Source organism: Oncorhynchus tshawytscha, linkage group LG01 (genome assembly GCF_018296145.1).
Source record: "Oncorhynchus tshawytscha isolate Ot180627B linkage group LG01, Otsh_v2.0, whole genome shotgun sequence".
NCBI lineage: Eukaryota > Metazoa > Chordata > Actinopteri > Salmoniformes > Salmonidae > Oncorhynchus > Oncorhynchus tshawytscha.
This window is the reverse complement of record NC_056429.1, coordinates 47,045,735-47,059,184: the sequence shown is the minus strand read 5'-3', so window position 1 is coordinate 47,059,184 and position 13,450 is coordinate 47,045,735. Positions and strand designations below refer to the sequence as shown.

The 13,450-nt window shown below is 43.3% G+C and overlaps 1 protein-coding gene across 2 annotated transcripts; it reads right to left on the bottom strand.

The window, feature by feature from the left end:
- Positions 1–655: 655 nt before the first annotated feature.
- LOC112252114 (protein mono-ADP-ribosyltransferase PARP9) lies at positions 656–4,047 on the bottom strand. 2 transcript variants are annotated; one of them, XR_006083451.1, is made up of 3 exons: positions 3,904–4,047; positions 1,417–1,576; positions 656–1,236 (listed from the first exon to the last, which is right to left on the bottom strand). XR_006083451.1 is itself a non-coding variant. In XM_024423076.2 (3 exons), the coding sequence occupies exons 1-3, from the start codon at positions 1,763–1,765 to the stop codon at positions 1,202–1,204; spliced, it is 282 nt and encodes a 93-aa protein (XP_024278844.1). In that variant the 5' UTR covers positions 1,766–2,097; the 3' UTR covers positions 656–1,201. The 2 variants fall into 2 exon arrangements, 1 of the variants encoding a protein (XP_024278844.1); XM_024423076.2 differs by lacking the exon at positions 3,904–4,047 and adding an exon at positions 1,679–2,097.
- Between the last annotated feature and the right edge of the window lie 9,403 nt (positions 4,048–13,450).

Here is a 13,450-nt window from a genome sequence, read left to right as displayed (position 1 = left end):
TACAACTGGGCCAAGCTTGAAGCGTATCCCCAAGAAGATTTGAGGCTGTAAATTGCTGCCATAAATCAAATCAAATGTATTTATATAGCCCTTCTTACATCAGCTGATATCTAAAAGTACTGTACAGAAACCCAGCCTAAAACCCCAAACAGCAAGCAATGCAGGTGTAGAAGCACGGTGGCTAGGAAAAACTCCCTAGAAAGGGAGGTGCTTCAACAAAGTAAAGGGTCTGAATACCTATGTAAATGTTATACTTCAGGTCATTATGGGGTATTGTGTGTAGATTGATGAGAAAAACAATTCAATACATTTTAGAATAAGGCTGTAATGTAACAAAATGTGGAAAAAGTTAAGGGGTCTGAATACTTTCTGAATGCACTGTATATACATTGACTGGATTTAAATGTCAAAACCTCTTTTGCATGGAAGCATTGGCTTCATCTGTACAGAAAGTGTGTCGACTTTCCAACCTGTATCACATAGTTTGCAGTTGCTAGCAATGGGTAGGGGAACATGTCATTGAAGAGGAGCGGGACAACATCCTGTGACAGATGCATATCTGTATTCCCATTCATGTGAAATCTGTAGATGATTCGGACCTAATTTATTTATTTCAATTGACTGATTTCCTTATATGAACTGCAACTCAGTCAAATCTTTGAAATTGTTGCGTTTATATTTTTGTTCAGTATACATGCAAACCCACTGCTAAATTCATAACATACCCATTGAAACTGCAATAAAATTTAGTTGGCTGTAAACTGAAGCCGTAGTGCTAATACGGAGGCAGATAATTAAACTAAACCATGGCAAATCAAAAAACAATATACATGTGATGCAATTGTCAGAATTTCCTATATTGGTGTATCAAATCCAGTTTTCCTGCATAGACTATGGAGTAGACAATCACTGAACAAAATTAAGATCTATATTTCATAGGACTTCGTTATTAGAACTTATGGGTTGAAGTTTTTTTTGTGCAGATGATCAGATATTTAGGTAGGGCTTGGTGACCATTGAAAATGACACAGGTGTCTACGCCCCCTTCCACGCTGTCATACAAGGTTAGGGGGTCTCCGGTGGCACAATAAGACCTGGTGTGCCAATAGTAGACTTCCCTGTCAGCACCTGTGCTGCAAAAAAGTACAGGTACTCTTCATCAGCCAAGCCCCTCCACAGCTTCTCTGTCCCATGCACGCTGCTACTGAAGTAGATCCCCCTCTCCCTGATTTTGCTCTGTGGATGAGAGTAACACATTACAAAATGTAAGAGAAAAAACACACAATTGAAACAAAAACATTGTGTGATAAGGTTGAATTATGTTTTAGCTGCAAAGTAGCTACAGGCATTTGCCTCAAAAAGCCTTGTGATTAGAAAATGTAATTCAATTTCTAGACTATAGGTGGCTTCTCTTACCGTCAGGTGGTGCAAACTCCCTCTGGAAGCCCACTCGGCTGACCAGGTCACAGTATTGCGCTGGCAGGCGCTGGTACATTCGTTGTGAAGAGGCAGACTGCAACTGTCTCTTCTTTAGCTCAAAGAGATGCTTCAGAGTGCTATTCTCCACCTTCTCAACCTGTAACATAAGATTCAGCCATATCTGATCAGTTATCATGCGGTAAATATCACAGATTGTACCTTTAATGTTAAATCTGTAGTTTATTTTGTTAACACAGACCCTGACAATTTCAAGCCCGGAAAAATCGTCTGAGCTGTTGTTCTCTACAGGCGTCCTTGAGAAATTGTTGGACGAGTTCAGGCCCATGTCACTCCTCTTTTTTTGCAAAATCCTCTTGGACTTTGCAGAAAATGGCTTCCAACTCTAACACAGAAGCTCTGACACCTCTAGAAGACCCCTGGATGATCACACCAGCACGACCATCTTTCAAGAACTCCTCAATGGAAACATTCCACTTGATTTGAAGGGAAAGCAGCTTGTCAAATTCCCTCTGACCAAAGTGCTGTATGAAACCATTGACAATGGTGAAGTTCTCAGAGGGCATCATGAAAGCATAAGTGAGCCAACATTTGGCCTCCCTCAATATGTCATTGTGGGCACTGCTGAGCTCGATATACGGTGATGCACCTCCTCTGCAGATTATCTTGATTGACCACTTTCAGAATGCTTAAAACAGCCCTTTGGAGTTGTGGTGTGACATTTATCAACTTCAGATTTTCTGTTATTGTATGGAAGGTTTGGAACCACGGCATGAATGATCTTCCTGCATGGAAGGTGTCCAGGTGGGGCGATGATAGCATCTCCTATTGACAACTTTCCTTTTCTGAAAATGTACTGGTCACTATCTTGCTGGGCCACCAGCATCACTAAGCGCTTTTGCGAGACCTCCACAATGCTTTAGCCTGTTGTTAGCAGCATTGACCACAGCATCAACACGGTGAGTGGTAAGGTCATCCTTCCACACAGACACCTTGAAGCTCTTGGTTAGATGTACAGAAAACCTTTCCTCGGGGAAGACAGAGGGCTTCCTCGACTGCCCTGCACAGGTGGCATCTACACCATGGAGCACAGTAGTGCATCCAAACTTGCTTTGCAGGACGTTAGTCAGAGCTGATCCACATTGGCCTAAGATGCTAACCATCTCTTCCTCTAGAGGGATATTCAATGACTTGGCCATGGCTCATACAGCATAGGGAATCCAATGTTAACCTGTAAAGAACAAACGTTTGAGTAAGATCATTTTAGCATATTACATTCAGAGATGAAGACCCACTGAGCACACACTGGTTGAATGAACGTCGTTTCCACAGAACCAACGTGTAATAGACGTTGAAATTACCTCTGTGCACAGTGCCCTTACAAAAAAAAGATTGTAGTTTTGCAGTAAAAGTGCAGTATCTGCAGTCAACTGTGGTATTTTGGACGCAATAATTGCAGAATAACTGCAGTGTACTGCAGTTATACTGCACTCTAACTGCAGTTACAATGCAAAATTACTGCAGTAAAATGTTTTTATCTAGACTCAGCATTTGCTGCATATTTCTTTCCTAAGGGTGTGTACATTTGTTTTTGTATCATTAAGGAGGAGGCTATAATCAAAACTGAAAGTAAACTGACCAGTTAAATAATAATATATATGTATATATATTTAACGTGATCAGGCATGTCAGTTTATATATATATATATTTATTTATTTATTTAGTAACGACCCTGGGTTTACAAGCGCGGATATCGACTGCCGCTTGAGCATGCTTTTGGGGCACAGTCGAGCGCGTTCCTATAAGACGTAGAGTCGCAAGCTAGAGCAGGGACGCGCTCTTTGAAAGGAGGGAGTAGTGTAACAGTCGGAGAAGTGGAATAGTCGATAGCGCGCTGGACTTCCGGCTAGAAGGTCGAGGATTCGAGGCCTGCTCCCTGCCTGTTTCATTACACACACACAAACAAACAAACATTTTTTCAATTTTGAATTGGTTATTGAATTTGAGTCTGTGGGAAATAAAGTTGTGGCAACGTATGTATTTGTATCCATTAGCTACTGACTGTTCCAGCTGTACAACAGTGACAGTTTACTTTATTAGGGAAAGTGTGCACTCAGGAATTGTATTCGCAGCTGTCTCCAAACTGGCAGCCGGGGGGCTAAAGCTGATCGGGAACGATATCTGTTTTGTAAATTGCCCAGCTAAATCAGTCTAAAGGAAAGCAACAAATAGGCTAGTCAACCATAAATGCATCCAAAATACACATGTCCACTAGCAGGCTAGCCCACTAACACAACGTCAGTTGACTTGGGCTAACTTTCAAACTAACTAAATCAAAGTCAGTTTCCAAATGACACGACCACGCCAGAACAATAACTGTTAGTTTGTCACAATACTTTAACAAAATCAATCGAACCAACAACTAGAGTTGTAAGGAAATTGTGACAGTATTATAGCCTACTCACCTCACAGCAACGAATGTTTTATGGAATTAGCAACTGACAACGGACTAAAAGTCCATTTATACTTGATCAGACAAATGTTGCCAGAGTATGGATGGTGTGATACAATTTCACCACATCGCCCTGCGCCTGTCAAATGTTGTAACAATAAAGGAAAGCTGTAAAGCTTCGCATTGACATGATTGGTTGACAGTAGCTGAGGGCGGGAGGTTCTGTTTACAACTTCCTACACAACAGCTCTGCGATGCTCCGCAAGAAGTACGAATGCCCTGACTTCTACAGAGGACATATTGTTTCGATGTTAAATGACGAGTGATTGATGCGTCAAACCAATCTTGTTCAGCACATTGTAATACATCTGGGTATATCAAGCACACCAGTAAAAACGCTGGTGTTGCAGTAATTAAGATTTACCAACAGATGGCATCAACGTGCCATTTTACACGCGTAACATCTTCCGTTTTATAAAATAGGACAGGTATTTAAAAAACAAACACATTTTGATAGTCTCTTCACTTTTCCCATGTCTTTATTATTATTATTATTATTATTATTATTATTTAAATCTCTGTCAACAATCCATTAAAAAGAAACCTACAGATGAAGTATTTTAGGTGGCTGGCGACAGCTGCCCGCAGCATGAAAAGACATGGGGCTTTTCTGTGAAGACTACGGGATCACGCGCAGGCGTGTCACCTGACTAGCGGCTGCCCCGTGATCCCCTGGCTCTTCGCCCAGTGCCTCAGGCCTCACGTTACTTGCTGTGGTTCCATCCTTTGTCATAGAACCCCTGACCATCATGACCATCAGGGTTCTGAGTAGGTGCTGGCTCAGCAACCCAAAGGTCAACCCTGTTACTACGGTACAGTGATCCATTCACTTCGACCAAGTAGGAGCATGGGGCAACTTTTTGCACACAGGATCAGTCTCCAGAGGCCTGTCCGGTCCCCTGGTAGCTGCTTCTTCAGCACCGTTCACCCACCCTGAGCTCAGGTAAGTAAATTTGCTGATTTGTGTAGATGAACTTGCCTTCAGTGATGAAGCTTATCGAGCATGTCTGTCACCACACAGGGCTCCAGGGGCGAGTTGAATACAGGCAGAGCTGCTTTTAAGCGCCGTGCCATAAGGCGCTGGGCCGGGCTGCTATTCATGCCTTCCGTTGGGGGTATTGCGCCACTGCAGGACTGCTTTCCAGGCATCCTTGCCCTCTCGCAGAGGTTCTTTGCAATTTTGACTGTAGTATTGCACCGCCTTCCTATTAGCATTTGGGTGTCGTGGCGATGAGGTGAAGTGCTCGAATTTCCATTCCGCAGCAAAATTCCTGAACTCAAAGCAGGAGAATTGGGGGCCATTATCTGAGATTACCCTATCTGGCTGGCCATAGTGGGCAAACTGAGCCTTGCAGCATTTGAGCGCTGTTTCTGCTGAGAGGTCGGGGAGGAGGTCAATCTCCCAGAAGTCTGAGTAATGATCAACTAACAGAAGAAAGTATTTGCCACTGTGGTGGAAGGGATCTAGACTTACTATCTGCCAGGGGCGCATAGGTAGCTCATGGGACAGATTGCAGATTGTGCATTTATTGACATATTATTTTATTTCATTCTGCATTCCTGGCCAATACAGTGTGTCACATGCTTGTCTGTAACAGGCCTCACCTTCAATGTTACTTGAGTGCACGCGCCAACATCTCAGGGCATAGGAACCAGGGAATAATGTCTCTCTGACCCTTTTATATTACTCTGTTTTGAACACTGAGCTCCTCTCTGACTGGCCAACGTTCTCTGACGTTGAGAGCAGTTTCTTCCTTGCAGTTGGGCCAGCCCATCAGAATCACAGACCTCAATGCCTGGAGGTGCTCGTCCCTGTCTGTGTGCTGTCTGATTTGTTCAAGGCGCTGATCAGTAACATTGAGGTAGTCAGCCTGGTTGATGTGTTCAACATCCACCTGCTCTGTTTGTAAGCTGTGTGTTGTTCATGCATGGAGCATGTGTGTGTGTGCCTGATGCAGTAGCCCTGCTGAGCGGGTCCCTCACATACATCTCTGGCCCTGGCTTATACACCACCTTGAGGTTGTAGTTTTGTAGGGCCAGAAGCATGCTCTGTAGTCGTTTCGGTTCATTCAGGAGAGGCTTGCTGAATATAGCAATAAGGGGCTAGTGATCTGTCTCTGCGGAGCTTATCTGGTTTGTTGACGATAAACATATTTACTTATCCAGTCTGTAGGCTCGGTGATGAATGTGATGTGCCCTTCTGCTTCGTATTTGTCCAGCTGAGTCTTCAGAGGTGATTTCATGGCCACTGGTACATTGCGGGGTGCACACTGGACACTACAGTGGTAGGCTTGATCACCAACAAAGATGAGACGGCCTACAGGGAGGAGGTCAGGGCCCTCGGAGTGTGGTGTCAGGAAAACTACCTCACACTCAACGTCAACAAAACAAAGGAGATGATTGTGGACTTCAGGAAAGAGCAGAGGGAGCACCCCCCTATCCACATCGACGGGACAGTAGTGGAGAGGGTAGTAAGTTTTAAGTTCCTCGGCGTACACATCACAGACAAACTGAATTGTTCCACCCACACAGATAGCATTGTGAAGAAGGCCAGCAGCGTGTCCTCAACCTCAGGAGGCTGACGAAATTTGGCTTGTCACCAAAAGCACACAAACTTCTACAGATGCACAATCAAGAGCATCCGGGCTGTACGGCAACTGCTCTGCCCACAACCGTAAGGCTCTCCAGAGGGTAGTGAGGTCTGCACAACGCATCACCGGGGGCAAACTACCTGCCCTCCAGGACACCTACACCATCCGATGTCACAGAAAGGCCATAAAGATCATCAAGGACAACAACCACCCAAGCCACTGCCTGTTCACCCCGCTATCATCCAGAAGGCGAGCTCAATACAGATGCATCAAAGCAGGGGCCGAGAGACTGAAAAACAGCTTCTATCTCAAGGCCATCAGACTGTTAAACAGCCACCACTAACATTGAGTGGCTGCTGCCAACATACTGACTCAACTCCAGCCACTTTAATAAGGGAAATTGATGTAAAAAATGTATCACTAGCCACTTTAAACAATGCCACTTAATATAATGTTTACATGTTACCCTACATTACTCATCTCATATGTATATGTATATACTGTACTCTATAACATCTACTGCATCTTGCCATCTTTATGTAATACATGCATCACTAGCCACTTGAAACTATGCCACTATGTTTACATACCTTACATTACTCATCTCATATGTATATACTGTACTCTATACCATCTACTGCATCTTGCCTATGCTGTTCTGTACCATCACTCATTCATATATCTTTATGTACATATTCTTTATCCCTTTACACTTGTGTGTACGACTGGTCAGAATGATCAGTTCTTTACTGTGTGTAAGGTAGTACAGTGCCTTGCGAAAGTATTCTGCCCCCTTGAACTTTGCGACCTTTTGCCACATTTCAGGCTTCAAACATAAAGATATAAAACTGTATTTTTTTGTGAAGAATCAACAACAAGTGGGACACAATCATGAAGTGGAACGACATTTATTGGATATTTCAAACTTTTTTAACAAATCAAAAACTGAAAAATTGGGCGTGCAAAATTATTCAGCCCCTTTACTTTCAGTGCAGAAAACTCTCTCCAAAAGGTCAGTGAGGATCTCTGAATGATCCAATGTTGACCTAAATGACTAATGATGATAAATACAATCCACCTGTGTGTAATCAAGTCTCCGTATAAATGCACCTGCACTGTGACAGTCTCAGAGGTCCGTTAAAAGCGCAGAGAGCATCATGAAGAACAAGGAACACACCAGGCAGGTCCGAAATACTGTTGTGAAGAAGTTTAAAGCCGGATTTGGATACAAAAAGATTTCCCAAGCTTTAAACATCCCAAGGAGCACTGTGCAAGCGATAATATTGAAATGGAAGGAGTATCAGACCACTGCAAATCTACCAAGACCTGGCCGTCCCTCTAGCCTTTCAGCTCATACAAGGAGAAGACTGATCAGAGATGCAGCCAAGAGGCCCATGATCACTCTGGATGAACTGCAGAGATCTACAGCTGAGGTGGGAGACTCTGTCCATAGGACAACAATCAGTCGTATATTGCACAAATCTGGCCTTTATGGAAGAGTGGCAAGAAGAAAGCCATTTCTTAAAGATATCCATAAAAAGTGTCGTTTAAAGTTTGCCACAAGCCACCTGGGAGACACACCAAACATGTGGAAGAAGGTGCTCTGGTCAGATGAAACCAAAATTGAACTTTTTGGCAACAATGCAAAATGTTATGTTTGGCGTAAAAGCAACACAGCTCATCACCCTGAACACACCATCCCCACTGTCAAACATGGTGGTGGCAGCATCATGGTTTGGGCCTGCTTTTCTTCAGCAGGGACAGGGAAGATGGTTAAAATTGATGGGAAGATGGATGGAGCCAAATACAGGACCATTCTGGAAGAAAACCTGATGGAGTCTGCAAAAGACCTGAGACTGGGACGGAGATTTGTCTTCCAACAAGACAATGATCCAAAACATAAAGCAAAATCTACAATGGCATGGTTCAAAAATAAACATATCCAGGTGTTAGAATGGCCAAGTCAAAATCCAGACCTGAATCCAATCGAGAATCTGTGGAAAGAACTGAAAACTGCTGTTCACAAATGCTCTCCATCCAACCTCACTGAGCTCGAGCTGTTTTGCAAGGAGGAATGGGAAAAAATTTCAGTCTCTCGATGTGCAAAACTAATAGAGACATACCCCAAGCGACTTACAGCTGTAATCGCAACAAAAGGTGGCGCTACAAAGTATTAACTTAAGGGGGCTGAATAATTTTGCACGCCCAATTTTTCAGTTTTGATTTGTTAAAAAAGTTTGAAATATCCAATAAATGTCGTTCCACTTCATGATTGTGTCCCACTTGTTGTTGATTCTTCACAAAAAAATACAGTTTTATATCTTTATGTTTGAAGCCTGAAATGTGGCAAAAGGTCGCAAAGTTCAAGGGGGCCGAATACTTTCGCAAGGCACTGTAGTTGTGGAATTGTTAGCGTAGATTACTCGTTGGTTATTACTGCATTGTCGGAACTAGAAGCACAAGCATTTTGCTACACTCGCATTAACATCTGCTAACCATGTGTATGTGACAAATAAAATTTGATTTGAAGATAGTACTTTTTGGAGAAATGTCCTCTGGTCTGAGAAATAAAAATAGAACTGTTTGGCCATAATGACCATCGTTATGTTTGGAGGAAAAAGGGGGAGGCGTGCAAGCCGAAGAACACCATCCCAACCGTGAAGCACAGGGGTGGCAGTATCATGTTGTGGGGGGTGCTTTGCTGCAGGAGGGACTGGTGCACATCACAAAATAGATGGCATCATGAGGTAGGAAAATTATGTGGATATATTGAAGCAACATCTCAAGAAATCAGTCAGGAAGTTAAAGCTTGGTCGCAAATGGATCTTCCAAATGGACAATGACCTCAAGCATACTTCCAAAGTTGTGGCAAAATGGCTTAAGGATAACAAAGTCAAGGTATTGGTGTGGCCATCACAAAGCCCTGACCACAATCCTATAGAAATGTTGTGGGCAGAACTGAAAAAGCGTGTGCGAGCAAGGAGGCCTACAAACCTGGCTCAGTTACACCAGCTCTGTCAGGAGGAATGGGTCAAAATTCACCCAAGTTATTGTGGGAAGCTTGTGGAAGACTACACAAAATGTTTAACCCAAGTTAAACGATATAAAGCCAATGCTACCAAATACTAATTGAGTGTATGTAAACTTCTGGCCCACTGGGAATGTAATGAAAGAAATAAAAGCTTAAATAAATATTTGGACATTTCACATTCTTAAAATAAAGTGGTGATCCTAACTGACCTAAGACAGGGAATTTTTACTAGGATTAAATGTCAGGAATTGTGAAAAACTGAGTGTAAATGTATTTGGCTAAGGTGTATGTCAACTTCCGACTTCAACTGTATATACAGTTTTTTCTGTACTATTCTTCTGTATCTTGTCCGTTCTGCACTGACATCTCGTCCATATGTATATAGTTTTGAGATTTGTATGTAGATTTGTATGTTAGATTTGTGTGTATTGGGTATATGTTGTGTAATTTGTTAGATATTACTTGTTAGATATTACTGCACTGTCGGAGCTAAATACACAATAATTTCGCTACTCCCGTAATAACATCTGCTAATCACGTGTATGTGACCAATAAAATTTGATTTGATCATCATCACTGAAAAGGTTTTCATCCTGGAGGAGACAGTGGAGACTGGACAGGAGTCAGAGGAGGTAGCTACATGCAAACCCATGTTATTTCTAAGCTGTTTTTCATTTCAAGCCAATTTCTGTCATTCCTGAGGGGATAGAAATTTGGATAGAAAATGGACAATATACAGTGATTCTTGAAGAATATACTGGAGCAGAAGCCTAATAGATTCCTCATCATGATCTTTGTACAACTGGCTTATTTTTTTTCTAGCAACACGAAAGAATGGTTAGGTGCCAGATTGTCCTTGTGCTGAGGTGGAGAAGAGGTCCATCGGGACCATCACTACAGAGCCGGAGCTAGACTGCGCTCATGACCGTCTGTATACAGTATGACCAAGCCACAGATCATGGAGGAGCTGATTGAGAGATCGAGTGAGACGAGTCAAGACCAGGACCAGGACTCACTGTATGGTCCTGAGAGAAGCAGCTCAGAATCACAATCTTCGCAGTGCGAGCCAGGAGATTCTATTGACGAGTGTGTGCAAAATGCAAAATAAATTGTCTTTGATAGCAAGCTGAAGGACATGTTCAATGTCTGCCATGAGCCAGGATATGGAGCAGATGTCATCAGTTCATCCCAGAACAGAAGTAGTTTTGCCATCACCATGGAGACCGAATGTGTTGTGGGCCACAGGAGGAAGTGGGAGTCCCAGACCAGAGTGGAAAAGTTATTTGCATCAGACATCTTCCTTACTGGTGGCTCCCATGCCACATTTGTGGAAACTTGCCCCATCCACAGCCTGTTGCCCATTTCACCGTGACAGTTCACCAACATACAGCGCCACTGTGCCAGAGGTTAAACACATATGACCCAGCAAATAGAAGCCATTATGTCTTCAATTAGTGACAGTCCACTGAATTTAATTCATATATATTTGTCTTAATTTTTTTATTTTATTATTATTAATAAAATGTTTAGGGGGAAGATCAGCTTTAATACTGCAGATAGATTGTAGCTTCAATCAATGTAATTGTCTGCATAATTTCCAATCCCCCATATATTTTTGGATAAGTTTGAGAAACAGATGCCTGGCAGCTTCATTAAATAGTACCCGTAAAACACCAGTATCAACGTCAACAGCGAAGAGGCGACTCCGGGATGCTGGCATTCTATCAATCAATCAATCAATCAATCAATAAATCAATCAAATTGATTTATAAAGCCCTTTTTACATCAGCCTATGTCACAAAGTGCTGTACAGAAACCCAGCCTAAAACCCCAAACAGCAAGCAATGTAATTGTAGAAGCACGGTGGCTAGGAAAAATCTAGGAAGAAACCTAGAGAGGAACCAGGCTCTGAGTTGTGGCCAGTGCTCTTCTGGCTGTGCCGGGTGGAGATTATAACAGAACATGGCCAAGATGTTCAAATGTTCATAGATGACCAGCAGGGTCAGATAATAATAATCACAGTGGGTGTAGAGGGTGCAACAGGTCAGCACCTCAAGAGTAAATGTCAGTTGTCTTTTCATAGCCGATCATTCAAAGTTGGAGACAGCAGGTGTGGTAGAGAGAGAGTCCAAAACAGCAGTTCCGGGACAAGGTGGCACGTCCAGTGAACAGTCCAGGCTTCCATAGCCGCAGGCAGAACAGTTCAAACTGGAGCAGCATCACGACCAGGTGGACTGGGGACAGCAAGGAGTCATCAGGCCAGGTAATCCTGAGGCATGGTCCTAGGGCTCAGGTCCTCCGAGAGAAGAGAGGGAGAAAGAGAGAGAGAGAATTAGAGGGAGCATAAAAAAACTCACACAGGACACAGGATAAGACATGAGAAGTACTTCAGATATAACAGACTGACCCTAGCCCCCCGACACATAAACTATTGCAGCATAAATACCGGAGGCTGGGACAGGAGGGGTCGGGAGACACTGTGGCCCTGTCCGACGATGCCCCCGGACAGGGCCAAACAGGCAGGACATAACCCCATCCACTTTTCCAAGGCACAGCCCCCACACCACTAGAGGGATATCTTCAACCACCAACTTACTACCCTGAGACAAGGCCGAGTATAGCCCAGGAAGACCTCCCCCACGGCATGAACCCGAGTTGAGTTGCAATGAAAAATACATATCTCAGACTGGCCAATAAAAATAAAAGACTAAGATGGGTTAAAGAACACAGACACTGGACAGAGGAACTCTGCCTAGAAGGCCAGCATCCCGGAGTCGCCTCTTCACTGTTGACGTGGAGACTGGTGTTTTGCAGGTACTATTTGATGAAGCTGCCAGTTGATGACTTGTGAGGTGTCTGTTTCTCAAACTAGACACTCTAATGTACTTGTCCTCTTGCTCAGTTTTGCACCGGGGCCTCCCACTCCTCTTTCTATTCTGGTTAGTTACCTCTGCTGCAGAGGATAAGTTCATTGGAGTTAACAACACCTCGGTTTACAGCTGACTTCAAGTAACAGACATCTCAACATCAACTGTTCAGACTTTGTGAATCAGGCCTTCATTGTCAAATTACTGCAGAGAATCCACTACTAAAGGACACCAATAATAAGAAGAGACTTGCTTGGGCCAAGAAACATGAGCAATGGACATTAGACTGGTGGGAATCTGTCCTTTGGTCTGATGAGTACAAATGTTTGCTTTTTGGTTCCAGCTGCCGTGTCTTTGTGAGAGGCAGAGTAGGTGAACGAATGATCTCTACATGTGTGGTTCCCACCGTGAAGCATGAAGGAGTAGGTGTGATGGTGTGGGGGTGTTTTGCTGGTGACACTGTCAGTGATTTATTTAGAATTCAAGGCACACTTAACCAGCATGGCTACCACAGCATTCTGCAGTGATACGCCATCCCATCTGGTTTGTGCATAGTGGGACAATCATTTGTTTTTCAACAGGACAATGACCCAACACACCTCCAGGATGTGTAAGGGCTATTTGATCAAGAAGGAGTGTGATGGAGTGCTGCATCAGATGACTTGGCCTCCACAATCACCTGACCTCAACCCAATTGAGATGCTTTGGGATGAGTTGGACCGCAGAGTGAAGGAAAAGCAGCCAACAATTCCAGGTGAAGCTGGTTGAGAGAATGCCAAGAGTGTGCAAAGCCACCATCAAGGCAAAGAGTGGCTACTTTGAAGAATCTAAAACACTTTCTTTGGTTACTACATGATTCCATATGTGTTATTTCATCGTTTTGATGTCGTCACTTTTAGAAAATAGTCCAAATAAAGAAAAACCCTTGAATGTGTAGGTGCGTCCAAACTTTTGACTGGTACTGTACATATTATTAATATTTAATTCAGTGTTTGAAATTACGACCCCATC